Source organism: Pantherophis guttatus, chromosome 5 (assembly GCF_059756535.1).
Source record: "Pantherophis guttatus breed Tessera chromosome 5, ASM5975653v1, whole genome shotgun sequence".
NCBI classification, from domain to species: domain Eukaryota; kingdom Metazoa; phylum Chordata; class Lepidosauria; order Squamata; family Colubridae; genus Pantherophis; species Pantherophis guttatus.
Window position 1 is genome coordinate 871557 of NC_142067.1, and position 20309 is coordinate 891865.

The following is a 20309-nucleotide window of genomic DNA, read 5'->3' on the forward strand; positions in this document are numbered from 1 at the left end:
CTGTGGTCACATGATCAAAATCTGGCTGCTTGGCAACCGACTCACATTTATGACGGTCGCAGTGTCCCTGGGGTCTCGTGATCCCCTTTTGCGACCTTCTGACAAGCGAAGTTGACAGGGAAGCCAGATTCGCTTAATGACCATGTGACTAACTTAACAAATGCAATGATTCACTTACTACTGTGGCAACAACGGTCATAAAACGGGTCATAATCTACTTAATGACTGCCTCACTTAGGAGTTTTGGGCTCAACCGTGGTTGTAATTCGAGGACTCTCTGAAGATGCACCTACACTGCATGGACATGGGGGAGACCATCTCTTCGTCCAGGTCGTCCACGTCGTCGGTCATGATGAAGTGGGAGGGGTTGGGGCGCGGGGGCCCCCCCACCCAGCTGGGGTCGATGTTGAGGGCCGTCACCAGCGTGGGGATCCCGGGGTTGCTGACGATCTGGAAGCCGCACAGCAGCTCGATCTGCTGCCAGCGGTGGAGCCGTTCTCGCAGGGCGGCCGTCACCTCGCTCAGCGCCTGCCTGCAGGAGGAGGGGGAGAGTCAGGAGGCCTGCGGAGACGAGGGTCCGGTGCAGCCCCCCCCGGCAACGCCACAGCCACCGTTCGTTTAGTGACCGTTCGAAGTTGCAACAGCACTGAAACAAAGAGACTTAGGACCGGTCCTCACAGCTACGACCGCTGCACTATCCCTTGGACGTTGATCACAACCGGCAACTGACCCGTACTTACGACAGTTGCATGGTCATGAAATCAGGCAAAACCCACTTAACAACCATCTCACTTAGCCCCAGAAATTTTGGGCTCCATTTTGGTCATAAGTTGAGGACCTCCAGTATTATCACAGTTACCATCAGTAACAGGTTTGATGTTACCATCAGTCACAGTCACAGAGTTGGAAGGGACCTTGGAGGCCATCTAGTCCAACCCGCTGCTCACGCAGGAGACCTATGCTAGGGATTCGAACTGCAGAACTGCCGACCTTCCTGATGGACAAGCTCAGGGTCTTAGCCACTGAGCCACCTAGTCAGGTTGCCCCATCCCAGGGTCCCACGGGCGCCCCCTGCAACCTTCCCAGCTGCTTCCGACGAGCCAAGTGGATTCGCTTAATGACCGGGTCATTCACTTAAACAATTGCAACGATTCGCTTAGTAACTCTAGCAAGCGACACAAAATCAGGCATGACTCACTAAGCAGTCAGCAGCTGAGCAGAGGTCATAAGGACTCTCCGTCCCAGAGGAGCCCCCCTGCGAAGCCTCAAGCAGCCCAGCTGACATGGGGGGGGTCCCTCCCCCCCCCAGACACCCCCGCTCCCCCTTGCAGGTGTCCCTGCTGCCTCAAGGGTCAGAGCCTGAATGGAGAGCGGGGTGTGTGTGTGTGTCGGTCTCTCTCTTTGGGCTCCCCTGGTGGACACAGGACGCCCCCCCACCGCAAAGGCTGCTGGGAGGGGGGCAGCAGGAGGAAGGGGGAGGGCCTGTGGCACAAACTCACTTGGCGGTCAAAATCTTATGGTCCACGTCGTCCAGGGAGGAGCTGTGGGCCACGTGGAAGGTGCCAAACAGGGTGTTGCGTTTCTTCTTGATTTTTTCGGCCTGGAGGGGAGAACCAAGAGGGGGTCAGGCGGCAGCGCTCAGGAGGTGCAGCAAGATGCCCCCCCCCCTTTCAATCAACTGGTTGCAGCTTGATCTGCTGGGAATTCTGCCTTCTATCAATCAGAATAGAGATGGAAGGGACCTTGGAGGTCTTCTAGTCCAGCCCCTTGCTCTAGCAGGAGACCCTATACCATTTCAGACAGGTGGCTGCCCAGTCTTCTCTTAAAAACCTCCAGTGATGGAGCCCCCACAACTTCTGGTGGCCAGCTGTTCCACTGGTTAATTGTCCTCACTGTCAGGAAGTTTCTCCTTAATTCCAGGTTGCTTCTCTCCTTGGTTAGTTTCCCTCCATCCGTTGCTTGTCCTGCCTTCTGGTACTTTGGAGAATAGCCTCCTCTTCTTTGGGGCAGCCCCTCAAATGTTGGAATGCTGCTATCAAGTCCCCCCACCCCCCACCCCCGCTAGAGAAAAGAAGTTCTCTAGACTGGCCGTCCCCAGTTCCTCCAACTCTTCTTCCCCCTCCCCCTTTTCTCAGCCATCTCCACCAGACCCACCAGAGCAGGGAGGCAGGGGATGTTGGGGGAGGGGGGTCCAGGAAGAAGGGCCTTCTCCGTGGTGGCTCCCTCCCTGCCATCTGAAGGACCCATCTCTTCATTCCCCCCTCCCTTCAGCTGCAGATTCCACCACGGACAGAGGCCCCCTAGTGGCAATGGGGAGCTGCTACGGGCTCCACCCCCTCCTCATCTTCCCACGACTGGGATACCTGCTTTGCAGCCCTTACAAAGATTCTTTCCGTTCGCTGCAGAATGGAAACAGTAAAACAGAGAAGGTTCTAGCTAAGGAAGGAAAGCCACACGGTGCTCCCTTTGGAGGAAGATGGGACAGGTTCAAGCACTACTGCCTGGCCCCAAGCCCAGAACAACAGGTGCCGATTCGTCTTCATTTTTCACACCCACAGACAGAATCTTGCCAGGCTGAAGCCTCTCCTATCTGCATCTACCGTACACTCTGGGAACTAGTGAGGAGGAGCTGCCTTCACCCTCTTTCTCACCCACAAAATATCCAGGCTGAGCTGTCTCTTGATTTTCTTGAATGAAGCCCCTCCTACCTACATTCCATCACATCTATACAGGTAGTCCTCAACTTATTCATTTAGTGACCATTTAAAGTTGCAACGGCCCTGAAAAAGTGACTTATGACTGGTCTCACACTTATAACCGACACAGCATCACCATGGTCACATGATCAAAATTTGAGTGCTTGGTAATGTATACAACAGTCGCAAAGCTCCTGGGGTTGTGTGAGCTTCCCTGGCCACCTTCCCAGGCAGCTTCCAGCCAGCTAAGTCAGTGGGGGGAGTTGGATTCACTTAATGACCGCATGATTCAATTAACAACCATGGCAAAAAAGATGCAAAATCAGCTGGGATTCACTGAACGACCGCCTCGATTAATAACAGAAATGCTGGTCTCGATTGTGGTTGTAAGCTGAGGGCTACCTGTGTATCAGTTGCCAAGGTTGGGAGGCCCCTCCCTGCTGTATGTGACTGGTTGAAAAGGGATTTGGGGGGGGCATCCTCACGATGGCCACCCCGGCACTCACCCCCTCTTTGGCCAGGAGCAGCTGCTTCTCCGCGTTCTGTTTCTTGATGTTGTAGTACTGGACCTCCACCTCGTGGGTCAGCTGCAGCCACTTCTGGAGGGCATTGGGGGCCGACCAGCTGCTGTGGGACTCCAGCTCCTTCTCCGCATTCCGGAGGGCCATGCGCACCTGGGGGGGGGAGACATAAGGGCCCCAGCAGGGCTTCAGAGGGCAGAGAGGACACACCCCGGAGAATAGCAACAGCAGCCGTGGGGAGGCTTGGTGCTTATGTGGACACCCCACAGGCCCAGAGACAGCTGAGGGTTGGGGTCAGTCCGAAAGGCGGCAGGTCAAGGGCCAGAAGTCCAGAAGTAGGAGGTTCAGGGACCAAGAAAAGAGAATAGTTGCAGCCCGGGGTTGAAATGAAGGGCCCTTGGTTCTCTCTCTATTTGGTAGCTTTCTGGCAGATGTTTCATGACCCAACTAGGGAACATCATCAGTGCTGGGAGGGAGGGAGCGTTGTGAAGAGAAGGACGAAGACTGTGGGGTTGTTAGTGCTCTCTGAGCCTGGTGGTTTTCTTATAGACATTTCATGACCCAACTAGGGAACACCATCAGTGCTAGGAGGCCACAGGGTTTGCAGGGAGGAGGAGGAGCAGTGTGTGGGGGGGTCCTTGGTGCTCTCTCAGCTCAGTTGTTTTCTTGCAAACGTTTCATGACCTGACCAGGTAACACCTTCAGTGCTATCATCATCATCATCATCACCATCACTAGCACTGATGCTGTCACCTAGTCAGGTCATGAAAACGTCTGCAAGGAAACAACCAAGCTTAGAGAGCACCAAGGACCCCGCACAGCCCGGGTCCCCAGCAGGGGCCACCCCCTCCCTCACCCCCAACCCCCCAGGCGTACCTGCTCCAGCTCCTGCTCGGCATACTTCTGCCTGCTGAGCTCGTTCTCGGTGCCTTCGCGCAGCTCCCGGAGCCGGTGGGCCTCTTGCTTGGCGATGCTGATCTCGTCCTGCAGCCTCTTCTCCAGGGTGACCTTCTCCACCTCCACCGAGCGATGCTCCTCCTGGGCCTTCTGCAGCCTGAGGAAGAGAGGGACACGTGGGGAGGGAGGGAGGGGGCAGGCCCTCCCGGCCGATGAGAGCAGGGCCAAGCGGGATCTGGAGGAAAGGCGGAAGGGACGGAGGCCTCCTGAGCCCAGCAGGAGGGGCCAAGGAGGAGATCCCGGGGAGGATCTGGGGAGCCAGGGCAAAGGAGGAAGCTGGGCTGGGAGGGACCATCTCAGGAATCCCTTGGAGATCTTCTGGAACCTCCTTCCTTTGGTTTCAGGGCAGCCTCCTCTAGCGGAGAACCTCATGGGCGGAAGAGGTGGGGCAGGCAGGGACCTCCGGAGGGACAATTAGAAGAGGACCAGAGAGTTGGAAGGGACCCTGGAGGTCTTCTAGTCCATTCCATCCAGCTGCCACTCTGCCAAGGAGAACTTTCTTCAAAGCGCCCGAGGGCCAAGTGACTGAAGCAACCGCATCTAATCCGAGTGCAGGAACTTCTTGACTTACAACGGTTCGTTTAGTGACTGAAGTTTCAACGGCACTGAAGAAAGGGACTTATGACAGTTTTTCACACTTACGACCACTGCAGGACCCCTGGGGTCACGTGATCAAAATTCAGACGCTCGGCAAGTGGTTCCTATTTATGACTGTCGCAGTGTCCCGGGGTCACAAAAAATGAGACATGGAGGAAGGTGGACAGGCAGGTCCTCCATAAAGGGGGCAGATGAGTTCGGAAACCTCCACTGCCTAGGAAGGATCCCCATGCAGGCATCTAAAGGCAGGACTACCCCAGGGACGCCCGGGGGCCGGAGAGAGAGAAAAAATCCTAAGCACCACCCAGAGACCATCAGGAAGTTTCCAAGACTCCTTGGAGATCTGTAGGTCCAGAATTAGCCCAGGAGATCAGCCCCACTGTGGACTTGCAAGCCCAAGTAGCTCCTGCAAGGCTCCCAGGCCACAGGACCTGAGGGGCAGGTGACCTCTCTCAATCCAGGTGGAAGACTGTAGTTTCCATCAGCCCAAGGGCTCGGGGTTGGGCAACTCTGGCGACTTAGCAACCCATGGACTTCAACTCCCAGAATTCCTGAGCCAAACCACCAAGCTCAGAGGGCATTTAAAAAAAAAACCCTTTCTCCCGTTATTGATCACATCTCTTCTGGCAGCATCTCTTGGGGATGTGCTGGAGCAAGTACAACCAAAATAAAAAATGGGTTGGGGGCAACCACCTCCCTGACATACGTGAAGGCCCACCACACTCACCCTGTGGGGAATTCATCCAATGTTTCTCAAGGGAGCTGAAGCGCATGCAGACTTCGCCCGGGCACACGGAGGGAGGGAGGGAGGGAGGAAGGAAGGAAGGAAGGAAAGGGATCAGCCCCCGTCTCCGTCAAGGGTTCCAGCTGGAAGGAGGAAGCGGCCCACCCACCTTTCCTGGAGGTCGTGGAGACTCTGCTCAGCCCTGTGAAGGCCTTCGAGGTCCTTCATCATCTTCTTCATGTGCTCTTTGGAGTAGCGGTTCTGGATGTAAGCAAACCAGCAGCCTCCCACGCCAATCACGATGGACACCACCAGCATGAAGTCTTTCAAGTGGTTATGACGGGTCACTGGGGAAACAGAAGTGGAAGAGCGTCAACAAGGAGACCCACCCAGCTCCTTCCCTTCCCCTCCTCGGCCGGCTTTGATCTGATCTGGAGGCCAGCACCCCGCCGGGCTTCCAGATTCCAGGGGAGGGGAGGGGAATTCTCAGATCAGGGATACTCGTCTCTCCTGGAAGGTCTGAATGGGCCAGAAGGGGCAGGCAGAATAAGCCTGCATCTTCATGAGAGATCCAAGTAACGTAACAGCAGAATCACAGAGCTGGAAGGGAGCTTGGAGGTCTTCTAGTCCAACCCCTTGCTCAAGCAGGAGACCCTATGGGTGTCCAGTCTCTTCTCGAAAGCCTCCAGGGATGGAGCCCTTGGCCTTGTGGCCTTGCTTGGGGGACGCACGGGCCCTCACAACCATGGGGCTGGCTGTCCCCCTCAACTCTATTAACAACCGTTAATCCACCATCTTGGAACTGTAATTCTGTTCTGTTCTAGAATTTTTTATAAAATGGTTTTATAATTTAAATTTTTTAAAATCTTAAATTATTCTGATTTTCAAGTTTAATTTTATCAGTTATGTTGTACGCCACGCAGAGTCCCTCTCCGAGGGAGACGGGAGGCTGAGAGATATGAAGTATAAATAAATACATATCTTTGACCCCAAACCCTTCATAATTTTTGGAAGCGATCAAGCCCCCCTCCCCCCCCCGCTTCTCCTCTGACCCCCTGGGGCTTGGCTGTGACTCCTAAGCCACCTTCAGACACGCATCTCCACGAGTGGCTCTTCAGGGGCCCGCCCTTTGGGCTTTGGAGAATTACGGGCGTGTGGTTTTAGCGCAGTTAAAACCAGCCACAGCAACTCCAGAGGTCGTATTGTCGATGAGTTTTGGCCAAGGCCCTCAGGAAGTCAGAAAGCCTCACAGGGGTCAATCAGTAAGGAATATCTCCATGAACCTCCTGCAGAGAGATGGGCTGCAGATAAATGTAATAAATAAAATAAACTTACAGCCATCGGTCTGGAAGTAGCCAAAAACGCAGTTTAGAAAGAGATTGGGAATGTTTTCAGTTTGCAACTAGATAAAATCTCTGCAGAAAGTAAGGAAGGAAGGAGATGTTCTTCTCAGAAAGAAAGAACCGATTGTTCTTTCAGCAATCAGCCTTTGGACCAAGCATTAGGGAGTTATTTGTTCTTCGTTCAGCCTCCTCATCCTTAATGAAGCAGGATAATTGCCTTCCTTCAGCAGCTTCAGGATTTCATTTTCCTGGTTTGGGGGGGGGGGAGGTGCAGAAGCCCCCAGGGATTCTTCAGGCCTTAAAGAGGATCCGCTGGTGCCCGAGGAGATCTGCACAGGCTCGGTCCACAGCTGGTGACCCACAATCGGATTCCTCAGACAGCAACCTCTGTGCCAAATCTGCAGGGCTCTAGCGATGTAAATACAGGCTGGCCCAACCTGGAGACCAAGTGTCGCATGGCAGGGATGTTGGAGCAAACCCCAAGGAAGAAGAATGGACCTTCTTGAGCAGGTCTCCAGGTTCTCTTGCATCTTCAGGACCGTTTCCAAAGGGTTGAGCCAGGAAACCATTAAACAGCATCTTCCAACTGTCCAGGCCCTTCCCTTCAGACCTGAAGCCAGGACGGCTCATCATCCAGGTTCTTCCATCATTGGGGGGGGGGGGATTCTCCGCAGAGGGAGAAGAACCTGCCAGATCCAGTTCCTGGTGTTTCCCACCTGTCATGGGGCTCCAAGAATCCTAGAGCTGGAAGGGAGCTTGGAGGTCTTCTGGTCCAACCCCCTTCCCCAACCTTATACCATTCTGCACAATCTTTTCTTGAAGACCTCCAATGATGGAACAGCCATCACTTCTGCTGAAGGCAAGTCATTCCACGGATAGGAAATTGCTTCTCTCCATGAGGAGTGTCCATCCGTTGCTTCTTGTTCTGTCTAAAGCCTTTCGTAGAACCCTATGGCCGGAAGGGACCTTCTAGTCCAAGGCAGGAGGCCTTAGGGCATCCCAGACAAATGGCTGTCCAATCTTTTCTTAAAGGCCTCAATGACGGAGCAGCCGCCACTCCTGGAGGAAAGCGGTTCTGTTCATTAATTGTTCTCACCCTCAGGAAATTTCTCCTTCGTTCCAGGTAGGACCTCCTTCTGACAGTCTTCCACCTGTTGCTTCTTGTTCACATGTTGTGAAACACACACACACAATGCGAGAGAAGGTTCCCAAGAAGCAGCAGCCCAGCCCCTCCGCTTGCCAGCTTGCTGGGACCAGTTTCAACTCCTCCTCACAATGGAGCAACCTCCGTCAAAGGCGGCCAACGTGAGCTCAGCCGGGGAAGATGGACGCCTTCCTTCCTGGCTTGTGGCCGAGCAGAGGAAACCCCAAGAAGGAGGAACCGGCTCCGGCTGACCTTCCGTGAAGGAGCATCTGAAGAGAGGGGCTCACCTCGCTTGGGTCTCCGTCTGGCGAGACCCCTGGAGTTTTGCTCTGCTCTGCTGGAGTCCTTTGTGAAAGTAGGCCTGCTTTTGCCAAGGGTGCCAGTACATCATGCCGGTAGACAGGTAGTCCTCGACCTATGACCGCAATTGAGCCCAACCTTTCTGCTGCTAAGCCAGGCATTTGTTAACAAGTGAGTTTTGCCCCAAAGTACCCCCTCTTTTGCCACAGAGTTTAAGTTGTTCAATGGATCTGGCTTCCCCACTGACGTTGCTCCTCAGAAGGTCACAAAGGACGACATGACTCTGGGATGCTGCAACAGTGGGTACACGCCACTGGCCAAGGGCCTGAATTCTGATCACATAACCAGTTCTTTCTTTCTTCCTTCCTTCCTTCCTTCCTTCCTTCCTTCCTTCCTTCCTTCCTTCCTTCCTTCCTTCCTTCCAACTGTTGATGTAGATCAGGGGTGTCAAAATTTCATTGAGGGCTGTGGTTGACCTGGGGGAGGGGCTGGAGGGGGGCATGACTGACTGGATGGGTGTGGCTAGCTTGCTCCCCAAACTACTGGCCCAATGTTTCCTCTTTGCATTGGGTAGACCGGGCCGAAGCCATGCGGGCCGGCCCCTTACATTTTCCAGGATGGCCCCGTGGGCTGGATCCGGCCCTCAGGCCTTGAATTTGACAGCCCTGATGTAGATGGAGCAGCGTTTCCCAACACAGGGCCCTTTAAGAGGTGTGGACTTCCACTCCCAGATTCCCCAGGTCTTCGAGGGCCCTGGGTTGGGAAACGCTGGTGTAGAGAGCTGGAATGAAGTGCTCCAGCTAAAACAGCAAATAAACACATAAAATGAAAAAGAAAGGACCAAGACATCTGCTCGTATTTTAAACAGATCGTCAAAGCAGTGAAGGACTCATAAGCCATTATATACACAACCCCACAAGGAGAGAAATCCCTCGGCATTAGAAGAATATACAGATGCGGTAATAATCCCATTAGAGCAGGGGTCTCCAACCTTGGCAGCTTTAAGCCTGGCGGGCTTCGACTCCCAGAATTCCCCAGCCAACTGGGAGCTGAAGTCCGACAGGCTTAAAGTTGCCAAGGCTGGAGACCCCTGCATTAGAGGGCTCTCTGTCCTTCCCCTAAACTATTCCTTTAAATCTACAAATACACACACACACACACACACACACACACACAGAGTAAGAAACTAAATTAAGTCTGAAAGCATCAAATATGCCGTGAATGAGTTCCAACGGATTAGACTGCTCGTCCTTTTCTCAAAAACCATAAAAGAAACTCCACTCTCACTGGTCCTGTTTCCTTCTGTACTGATGGCCTCATGGTGATAAAATAGAAAAAACACCCAGGAAAAAGTGAGTTCCAACACAAATACAAAGACACACCTCAGATAATGCAACTAGGAAACAAAACAAAAGCAAAATTCCCATTGCGTTTACAGGTACTCTTTGACTTACGACCACAATTTCTGTTGCTAAGTGAGTTTTGCCTCATTGTACGATCTTTCTTAACACCATTAAGTGAATCAGTACACTTATTAAGTTAGTGACCCGGTTGTTAAGTGAATCTGGCTTCCCCGCTGACTTTGCTTATCTGAAGGCCGCAAAAGGGGATCGCGTGACCCTGGGACTCTGTGACCGTCGTAAATATGAACCAGTTGTCCAAGCACCTGACTTTTGATCACGTGAGACGGGGGATGCTGCAACGGTGGTGAAAGTGTGAAAAACGGTCACTTTTTTCAGTGTGTTTGAGGCTTCGGTCACTAAACGAATGGTTGTAAGTCGAGGACTTCCTGAACAGGAGGTTTAGCCAAAGCCCCCTCCCTTAACTGCAGGATAGGCAGTGTATAAATTTAATCAATAAAATAAATAAGAACTCTGAGCCACAGGTCGTCCCTGACTTACAACTGGAACGAAGCCTGCCCGTCACTGTCGCAAGTCGTTGACGGTCGTAAAATTTTCGCAACCTTTTTTGCAAAAGGCAGAAACCAGGTTTGCCACCTAATTGCGTAGACAACTGGGCCCGTCCCCAGGACAAAGAGGTCCCACCGCGGAGGGGCAGCCTTCGGGCATTTTCTCCTCCCCCTCCCCCTCAGCAACACAGGAGAGTCACAGCGGTCGCTGCAAACCTCAAAGAGTTGTGATCACACTCACAACCGGTCACACTTCCTCAGAAATGCCTCAGCCAAGCCACAAGGAGGGAGGTCACCCCGCTTCAGGGCTGCTGGGAAATCCATTCCAGCCTTCAAATTGCTTGAACTAACGTTCCCACAACTCCTTGGCCTGCTCAGCTCAGGACGCTGGGAGTGAAAGTCCAACCCCCCCCCCACCTACACACACACCACACACACACACACACTCCCAGCCTCCTAGCACCCTGGGACGCTGGAGGGTCACTCACGGAGAGGCGGGCCGAAGAGGACGGTGTCCAAGGCTTTCAGCTGCAGCTTCTGCCGGTGGCTCCTGTCGGTCATCTTCAGAACCATCCCTGACAGGGTGGCGTTGCTGACGGCCAACCTGCAAGGAAGAGCGAGAGAGTTGTGCATCTAAGGAAGAGGGAAGGTCAGGCTGGCAAAAGGCGGCACCTCAATTTCCCTCAACAGAATCTGCTCAGAAGAATATTTGTAGCTCAGGGCTCAACTGTGGGGCCTGGTGGTTTTCTTGCAGGTATGTCATTACTCAACTAGGTGACATCATCGGTGCTAGAAGGGAGGGTTTTTTTTTTCCCCCAGAGATAAGGAGGAGGAGGAGGACTGTGGGGCCTTTAGTGCTCTCTGAGCTTGGTGCTTTTCTTGCACATGTTTCATGACCAAACTAAATAGCATCATCAGTGCTAGGAGGTTTTGTAGAACCAGTTGAGTCATGAACGTTCTACGCAACCTTCTAGCACTGATGATGTTACCTAGTTCGGTCATGAAACAACCGCAAGCTCAGAGAGCACCAAGGACCCCCAGAGGGTCAGTTCAGGTGTGCTGCTGGTCACAGGAACAAGATTAGAAGCCGTTTCCAGGTTCTTCTCAAGGTCTTGAAGGCAACATCTGAATGGGACTTCATAAAAGAGGTAAGGTCCATACCGGGGGTCTCTGCAGAGTTGCCAAATCCAAGACCTGCCCTCTAGCACCTCAACTGCATGGAAGAGAGACGACAGGTGGGAAGACCTGTCTAGCTTCCACAACGATGGAGGAGATGCAGATCCAGCCAAGCAGGTGTGGCTTCCGGCGGGATAACCTCCCTCCCTAGGAAAGGCGAGTGGTCCAAGGCAGGGCAATTATTTTCCAGGGAAAGTTGGCTGAAGCAAAGGCAGCCTTGGGTCTCCAGACCACACCCAAATCCTGCCAGATCTTCTGCAGTCAACTGGTCTTGAAGGCACCTTCTCACCTGATGGCCCTGAAGATGTCGTGGCTTCTTTCGGGACTGGAGAGCAGCAGGTTGCAGAACCTCCAGCCTTACCCCCTTTCCTGTAGCACAAGGGTGTCCAACCTTGGCAACTTTAAGACGTGTGGACTTCAACTCCCAGAATTCCCCAGCCAGCAGGATACCCCTGCTATAGCAAAAGAGGCTTTTTCCTTGCGGTTCTTGGCAATCACACCCACCCGACTTTCTCAGTTTGATCCCTTCGGTTGTGCAAATCCCCAGCGGAAGTCTGGAAACAGAGATTCTGGGACAGGCATGCAAGTAAATTTTGCACGTTTCAGGTTCCTTGATTAAGCTTAATCGATCTCACTGGGGGTTTCTGTGCTCCAAAGCTCCTTTAACTTCCAAGCAGCATTTTCTCAGACCCAGGGAAAGGAGGATTTCATAAGAGGTGCCAAGAGTGGCAAAAGGTAAGGGATTCTGCATTACGTATGAAAAGATCACACAGATTTTGGGGTGTTGAAAAGAATTAAGGTATTTTTTAAATCCATCCATCCATCCAAGGATCAAAGTTCGTTTTATATGGGATAACGCCAGATAGGAAAAACAAAATCTTGTTTACTTTCATATTCAACTGTATTTGCTTTTGGTATTTATATATACTTAGTATTGTTAGAGCCCTGATCTGGAAAATGAACTGCAGATTTCTCGGCAAAGGGGACTTCCTTGGCCAAGGGTTCAAACTCTACACATGGGCAACCATGGACAAAAAACAGCAGAAGAAGAGAAGAGCTAGTTGGTCCAACGGTTCAGGTGCTGGTCCAGAAACCAGGAGACGGAGAGTTCTAGTCCCGCCTTAGGTATGAGAGCCGGCTGGGTGACTTTGGGCCACTCCCATTCTCACAGTCCAGCCCACCTCACAGGGCTGTTGTTGTGGGAAAATCGGAGGAAGAATGTTGGGTATCTGTGTCGCCTTGAGCCATTTGTAAAATTAACAAAGCTGTGATAAAAAAATAAATGAAATAAAAATAGCACTGGTTCAAAAAGAGAAAAAAAAATCATGGGTTTTTTTTTTGAGAAGCAGCCGGGGGTCTCTCAGGAGCACCAGCAGCCTCCCAAAAACTCCCTCTCCCTCAAAGCCACAACCCCCGAATCCGTCCCCCTCTCTGGGTCCGACGCCCTGAATCCTGGGCCACGGCAGGGCAGGCTGACCTGGGCATGGCGTGGCCCGTGAGCTGAAGCTTCCGGAAGGTCTCTTCGTACTGGGGGAGCTCCACGTAGGTGATCAGCCACTGCACCACTTCCTCCACCGTCCAGTTGTAGACTGCAGAAGAAGCAGAGAGAGACACACACAAAGTTATTCCCCCTCCTGCCGTCCCTCAGCTGAAGCCCCCCCCCCCCCGATTCTCACAGTCCTGCCTAAGGTCTATGTGCATTTACCGACCCTGTAATATTATTATTATTTATCCTTTCTATGATCTTCTTTACTCCGTCCTCTGATTGATATAACTGGAGTCAGGAGAGAGCCTTACAAGAGGGCCACTGTGCCCCACGAGGAGGGATCTGCCCACTACCTCTTGGCAAACCTGGTTCTGCCCGCTGGCCTGGGGTCTCCATGGGAGTGTGTGTCATGCTGGGGGTGGGTGGGTGGGCTGGTGGTTTAAGGGAAGACTCTATCTTCACCCTGCCATATATCTTAATTTCAATGGCAATATTTAATGTTGGGATGTTCTCGGAGCTTGGTTGTTTTCTTGCAGACGTTTCATTAACAAACTAGATAACATTATCACCTGAACTGTAGAAAGGAAAGGAAAGGAAAGGAAAGGAAAGGAAAGGAAAGGAAAGGAGAGGAGAGGAGAGGAGAGGAGAGGAGAGGAGAGGAGAGGAGAGGAGAGAGGGAAGGAGGGAGGGAGGGAAGGAGGGAGGGAGGAAAGGAAAGGAAAGGAAAGGAAAGGAAAGGAAAGGAAAGGAAAGGAAAGGAAAGGAAAGGAAAGGAAAGGAAAGAGGGAGGGAGGGAGGAAAGAGGGAGCAGATTGCCACTGCCAGGGGGTGGGGGGTGGGCTTGCGGGGGTCTCCCATCCCAGTCAGCATTAATTTGGATCACTCCATTGTTCAGCTCTGCTCTGTAAGGCCTTGCTATGAAAGTATGTTGAAGTATAAATTCCCTTCTACTATTGTTTATTCAGCAGGGAGAAGGAAGAAAGGGCTGGGGGGGGGGGGAGACTGGAGGTGATGGAGACCCTCCCAGTCTGGTCGCTTTCCCTACCAGCAGAGGAAAAGCAGGGATGCTGGAGCCCTGGGATGATCCCGGTTTGAGGGGGTCCACCTATCCTCCAAAGCCCCTGAAGGCAGGACGAGAAGCAACGGATGGAAACTTATAAGAGAAATCCAGCCTAGAACTAGAAATTTCTGACAGTGAGGACAGCTAGCCAGTGGAACGGCTTGCCACTAGAAGTTGTGGCTGCTCCATCACTGGAGGTTTTCAAGAAGAGACGGGACAGCCGTTGGTCCAGCATAGTCTAGGGCCTCCTGCTTGAGCAGGGGGCTGGACTAGAAGACCTCCGAGGTCCCTTTCAGCTCTCGCATTCTATGTTCTAGAAGAGCAGGTTGCACCCCAAGAGTCAGGGCAGCCTCATCCCAAGGAGAGGAATCTGGAAAGGGCCGATTAAACTGCAGACAGTCCTCGACTTACAACAGTTCAAAGTTGCAACCACAATGAAAAGAGTGACTTATGAACGTTTTTCACACTTACGACCATTGCAGCATCCCCATGATCATGTGATTGACATTCGGATGCTTAGCAACTGATTCACATTTATGACGGTCACAGCGTCCCGGGTTCGCGTGATCCCCCTTTGCAACCTTCCGATTCAATTAACGACCAAGTTGCTAACTTATCAACTGCAGTGATTCACTTAACAAATGTGGCAAGAAAGGTCGTAAAATGGGACAAAACTCACTTAACAAATGTTTCCCTTAGCGACAGAAATTTTGGGCTGAATTGTGGTCGTAAGTCAAGGACTGGCAGTTTTTCTGCCCAGGCGGGCAGAGCCTGGGAGGCTGAATGCTTGAATGCTCCTTTCTGACCTTGTCATAAAATAAACAAGCATTTGTGACTAATTTGGGGAGGAAAATAAACCTAAGAATAAACGGAGCAGCTCCTTTCAAGGGCCACAACTGCCGGTGTTTACTTTTGCAATTGTGCAGCTCATTTAGAAAGGAAAAGTCCCAGGCTCCAAAGGCTCATTCTCACACACGAGAGAGAAAGGAGGCTTTGCTCAGCCCCTTTGCCCGAAGGAGGAATGCCTGGGGGGGAGGGGTTTTCCAGCTGTTCTGCCCCCTCCGGCACAGCTGGACGGAGGCCACGGGGGCTTCAGCTGCTTTCAAAGGAGCCGAGGAGGAGCTGAGCTTTAGCAGAAAGAGCGCAGAGTCAGCCGAGGGGTCTTTGGCCACTCTCTTAGAACTGCTCTGGCCAGGCGGATCTACCCAGGCGGGGCTTATGAGCTGCTGGGGGCCTCACCTGCCTCGGTCACCAGGCTCAGAGAAGCAAAGACCTTTCCCCCTCGGCCCTCCTGAGCTCTCTATAAACACACGGAATTCACCTACAGGAAGGAAAAGGGGGGGGGGGGAATTGCTGGGCTGGATTGGTACCAAGGTCTACATCACCCAGCACAAGCTCCACCCACCCACCGCGGGGGACAGGGGGCACTCTAGGAGCACAAAACATCCGTCTGTCTATCATCTATCTATCCATCCATCCGTTTCTCCGTCTATCTAATTTCTATAACTGCCCATCTTAGTCAATGACTGGCTGGGTGGCTTACAAGTCCGAAACGAAAACAAACTCCGCTCAGGTACTGGAAGGTTGATATCATGTCCCCCCTGGTCCTTCTTTTCCTTAAACTAGACAGGCCCAGTTCCTGCAAACCGTCCTTCTTCGTATGCTTTAGCCTTGGGTCCCCCCCCTTCTCTGCCCTCCCTGCAGGGCTTCAGCACCCTTTCTCTAACGTGCTGACAGGAGGGGCCCAGGAGCATCCAGCTGCAAGACAGCTTAGAGCCCCCCAGATAACCGGCTGCTCCAGCAGAGCCTGGCGCTTGACGAGGGGAAGCCAAAGCAGGATAAGGGAGGAGTGTTGGCTGAGAGCAGCCGTGTTATCTGAGGAAGCTCTCAGCACCCGTGTCAGCCAGACGCCTGCATGGAGGGCTTGCTCTTTGTTCCTGGAGGGCTTCCCTCTGTCTCCACAAGCCTCTGGGCACAGCGCCTGGTCCTGGTCCGGGGCAGCCTGACCGGCTGGGTTGGACAGAAAAGTCACCCCATGCAAAAGAACTTATTTGTGAAACAGATTTTGAAAGGCTCAAAGGTCTCACTGAAGAGGGAGCCTCTCCCCCTGATGCTCAGAGTCCTTTTGGCATCACTGAAAATGATGGGGAGGGGGTGGCTGACCGGTCTGCCACTGCCCTAATGAGAGGGCCACCCACAGGAGAGACGGCCCTTCTCCTCCTCCATCCAGGCTCAGCCCTCCCCTCCCCTCCCCTCCGCTCTGAATGAATCTCTAAAGCTGCGGGACAGAGTCAGCCTCCGTGGCCAGAGGAAGAGAGACCCCCCCCCCAAGCCCTCCTCAATCCCCTCACTCCTATCTACACCAGCGGCTCCTGTGCTTCCTCTTTAAGGCAGGGGTCTCCAACCTCAGCAACTTTAAGGCCTGTGGACTTCAACTCCCAGAATTCCTCAGCCCCCTATGGAGTCCACAGGTCTTAAAGCTGCCAGGGTCGGAGACGCCCTGCTTTAAGGCATTCCTGTGACATCACCCCAAGTCTCTTGGCCTGTACATCTCCACTAAGGAGATCGCCAAAAGACATCTTGAAAAACATTCGTTATTGGCCCGTCCTTCCCCATTGCCCAGGCAGCTGTGTTGCATGAAACACCTTGCCAAACGGTTGAAAAAAAACAACCACCTCTCAATGCAATTGTCCAAAGTTTCAAAACAAACAGTTCTGTGATGAACGGAAACAAGTCACGCTGTCCTGCAACAGGTTCCCTCGAGGGAGGAGAGAAGCGGTCTGCAGGAGGCAGAAGCAGCTGCTGGGGAAGCAGAGTCAGGAAGGAGGAAGAAGCGGAGGAAACCAAGGCCCACGAGAGGGAGGGGGCAGGAGGAGGGCAGGAGGAGGGCAGGAGTTGAGAGTGACCTCCCTGTAGGAAGTTGCCTTCTGCACCTCATCAGCTGGAGAGAAGCTTCCTTTCTCAAACCTGTTGCCCAGCCGTGAGTGGTAGGAGATGACCGGGCTGAGCCCGAGGGAGGGAAGGGTCAAACACCTCACCAGACTCGAGTCCCTTCGTGCCCACAAGAGATCTACGCCCAGCCCACCTTGAACTCCATTGACTCTTATCTGCCACCAATTCATTTTGACAGTTAATAGTTGAGATTCTTCTAGAGAGCCTAAGCTTGCAATAAAACTTTATACTCATTTGAACTGCCCGGACTTCCTAATTTTCCCACGCGCTTGACATGGGTTTCTCTTTCTGCAGAGACCAGACTGGATAAGTGGAAGAGAATATCTGCAGCTCAGGGTTGAACCGTGGGGTCCTTGGTGCTCTCTGAGCTTGGCGGTTTTCTTGAAGACGTTCCATGACCCAAACTAGATAACGTCATCATTGCCAGTGCCTATGGTGTCATAAATCACACATTTACACACCATTCAACAAGACAACAAAAAGCTACAAAGGAAACAAAAAGACCAGAACAAATCGTTTCCAGCAGCCCACAACCAGATAAGCAGGGATTAACACCAGACAAACAATCCTCATCAAGGAATGATGAACCACACCCATGCTACTGTATATAAGCAAGATTAAACCCCATTCCATTCTAGCAGTCATGATGTTGTTGGGTCATGAACAAAGCTCAAAGATCACAAAGAACCCCACAGTCCTCCTCCTCCTCCTCCTCCTCCTCCTCCTCCTCTCCACACATACCCTCCTTACACTGATGAAGTTTCCTAGTTGGGTCATGAAATGTCTGCAAGAAAACCACCAAAACTCAAGAGAGCAGCAAGGGCCCCACAGCCAAAGTGGATGCTAAGCCTTTCCTGTCCATTGCCCTTTCTTGGGGGGCGGGAGGGGGAACCTCCATCTCTTCTCTTGCCCCTTCTCAGCATTTCCCTGGGGCCCTCGGGGCCAAGCAGCCCTTCCTGAAGCCTCTTCCTGCAGTCAGGAGATGGTGAGTTCCGAGCCAGCCGCCGCGTTCTTTCCTGGCAGGCCCGGATTTCTTTCCTGCGGGTGCCCTCTGGGCTTACCTTCCGACACCTTCCAGGTTTTCCAAAGATCTTCCACGCTAATGAGCTTGTCCTCCCCGTGGAAGGTGCTGTGCTTGATGGTTGGGTCGTGGTAATTCAGGTCTTCCCGCAGGAACTGGGAAAGAAAGACAAAGGCAAGGTCAGGTCTGCCATCTTCAGGTGCTTCACTTCGGGGGGCATCCTGCCATAAATTGCAAGGGAGGAGGAAGGAATCTGGGGATAGCAACACGTGGGGCCTGGGAAGCAGAAGACAATCGGTGGGAGGGGTGAGAACCAGAGGTGCCAAATCGGAATAAACCATCCAACAAGGACACCTGGCCTGGGAACTGAATGCAAAACTGCACTAAGAGGTGCCATGCTCCGAGCTGTTCCCAAAGCCTCATAAAGGCGTCCTATTGGACACTGATGGACTGGTTGGGGGGGGGGGGTAGGGAGGGCCAGGGAAAGGGGGAAAAGTGTAACCTTTGCATGGGGATATTTAGATCTAGCTTCACTTTCACTGCAACCACTTAACTTTACTAAAGGAATCTATCACTTCAATCAAACGGAGTCAAGAGTCTTTCTTTCCTAAATGTCTTTCCTAAGTCGACGCAGGTCTGACAGGCAGAGTCAGCCACTTATATCCGTCCTAGCAAAGGACACCCCTCGCAAAGCTTCTTGCCAACCGGAGGCTGGATCGGGGCCAGAGCAGGGCCAAGGTCCTTCCTGGTTATTACGCAAATGGATTTCACCAAAACATTGAAAAGGCTGCCCATGCTAGCCTGAAAACCTGCCCTGCGTTTTCCCACCTGCTTCCTGCAGGAGATCCGCCTGCCCCATGACAGCCAACTCTGCTGGGTGTGTGTGTGTGTGTGTGTGTGGAAGCGTCTACCTGTCTCATTCCCCTGCGTCCTTTCGCTGCTTCTGCCCTTGCCAACAGCTGTCACGGCTCAGCAACCTTGCAAGAAGGGACTGGTGCAAGGCAAACAAGCGAGCCTGTCTGGAATGGTCTAAGCAGGTCTCCTGCCGGAGCAAGGGGTTGGACTAGATGACCTCCAAGGTCCCTTCCAACTCTGTCATTCTGTCATTCTATTATTCCGGGAGGGACTTCCATCACTGAGGGAGGGGCTGCCCCAGAAAAAGGTCTGCCCATAAATAGAGTCCTTTTTGTGCTATCAGAAGTTGTGGCTGCTCCATCGCTGGAGTTTTTAAAGAAGAGACTGGACTGCCATTTGCCCAGAACGGTCTAAGGCCGTGATGGAGAACCTATGGCACATGTGCCCGAAGTGGCACGTGGAGCTATGTTGCCTGGCACGTGCGGTGTTGCCTGTTCCTCTTCCGGGTTTCTGGCACGCATGCGCGCACGACCATCAGCTGGCCTTTGTGCAAGTGGCAGTGCCGAAAATCAGAAGAGCTGGTCTTCCGTTTTCCGGCGTGACCAGCAGACCAGCGCCCACCAGCTGATCGCCGTGTGCACAGGCGCGGCAGTAACCGCAAGACTGGCTGGCTGGCACGCGCCAGAAACCAGAAGTACCTTATCCGGTGTGCGCATGACCCCTGGGCAGCTCCTCCTCCTGGTCACGGCCCTGACGGGCGCACATGAGGTTCTCCCTTTTTGGCGCTTGGTGCGGAAAAGGTTCGCCATCACTGCTCTACGGTTTCCATGCCTGAGCAGGGGGTAGAGCCCCAAGGCCCCTCCCAAGCTAATCATGTCTTCCAGTGGTCTTCCAGGTGCGCTTCAAGGTGTTGGTGACCACCTTTAGAGCACTCCATGGCTTAGGACCCGGGTATTTATGAGACCGCCTTCTGCCACCGATAGCCTCCCACCGACCAGTACGCTCCCACAGAGAGGGGTGGGAGGGTGCCGTCAGGGTGCCGTCGGTCAAACAATGCCTACTGGCGGCCCCCAGGGGGAGAGCCTTCTCTGTGGGGACACCTACCCTCTGGAATGAGCTGCCCCCGGAGATACGGCGGATCCCGGATCTACGCACCTTTCGCTGTGCCCTAAAGACGTATCTATTCCAACAAGCCGGGCTGGCCTAACTCTTTTAAATTGTTTTAATTTTTAAACTGCTTAATTATGGGTTTTAATACAGGGGTGCTTTTAATTGTGGGCCAAATTAATTTAATCGGATTTTAATATTGTTTTTAAATTTTGTGTTTCTTGTGTTTTATCTGTTGGCTGTTCACCGCCCCGAGTCCTTCGGGAGAAGGGCGGTATATAAATATAAACAATAAATAAATAAATAAATGTGGGTACAAGATGGGGACACAGGTGGAGAAGTTGGGGGGAAAGGACCCAGCCACCTGCATGGGTAAGTGGGCTGAGGAATCAGTGACTTGGTGACCTCATGTTCCGTCCAATGGGATGACCTTATGAGAGGGATGGGTGGAGACACAAGAA

At 52.8% G+C, this 20309-nt stretch overlaps 1 protein-coding gene across 6 annotated transcripts in view; it reads right to left on the reverse strand.

The window, feature by feature from the left end:
• Positions 1-20309, reverse strand: part of STIM1 (stromal interaction molecule 1) — a 56744-nt gene that overhangs the window by 3621 nt on the left and 32814 nt on the right. For all 6 annotated transcript variants that reach the window (XM_087895664.1, XM_087895662.1, XM_060682683.2 and 3 more), the window contains exons 3-10: positions 17927-18041; positions 12845-12956; positions 10680-10795; positions 5665-5842; positions 4094-4271; positions 3203-3370; positions 1500-1600; positions 294-532 (exon numbers count right to left, since the gene is read on the reverse strand). In XM_087895664.1, the coding sequence (XP_087751790.1) occupies positions 294-532; positions 1500-1600; positions 3203-3370; positions 4094-4271; positions 5665-5842; positions 10680-10795; positions 12845-12956; positions 17927-18041 (1207 nt within the window). The remainder of the gene's footprint in view (positions 1-293; positions 533-1499; positions 1601-3202; positions 3371-4093; positions 4272-5664; positions 5843-10679; positions 10796-12844; positions 12957-17926; positions 18042-20309) is intronic.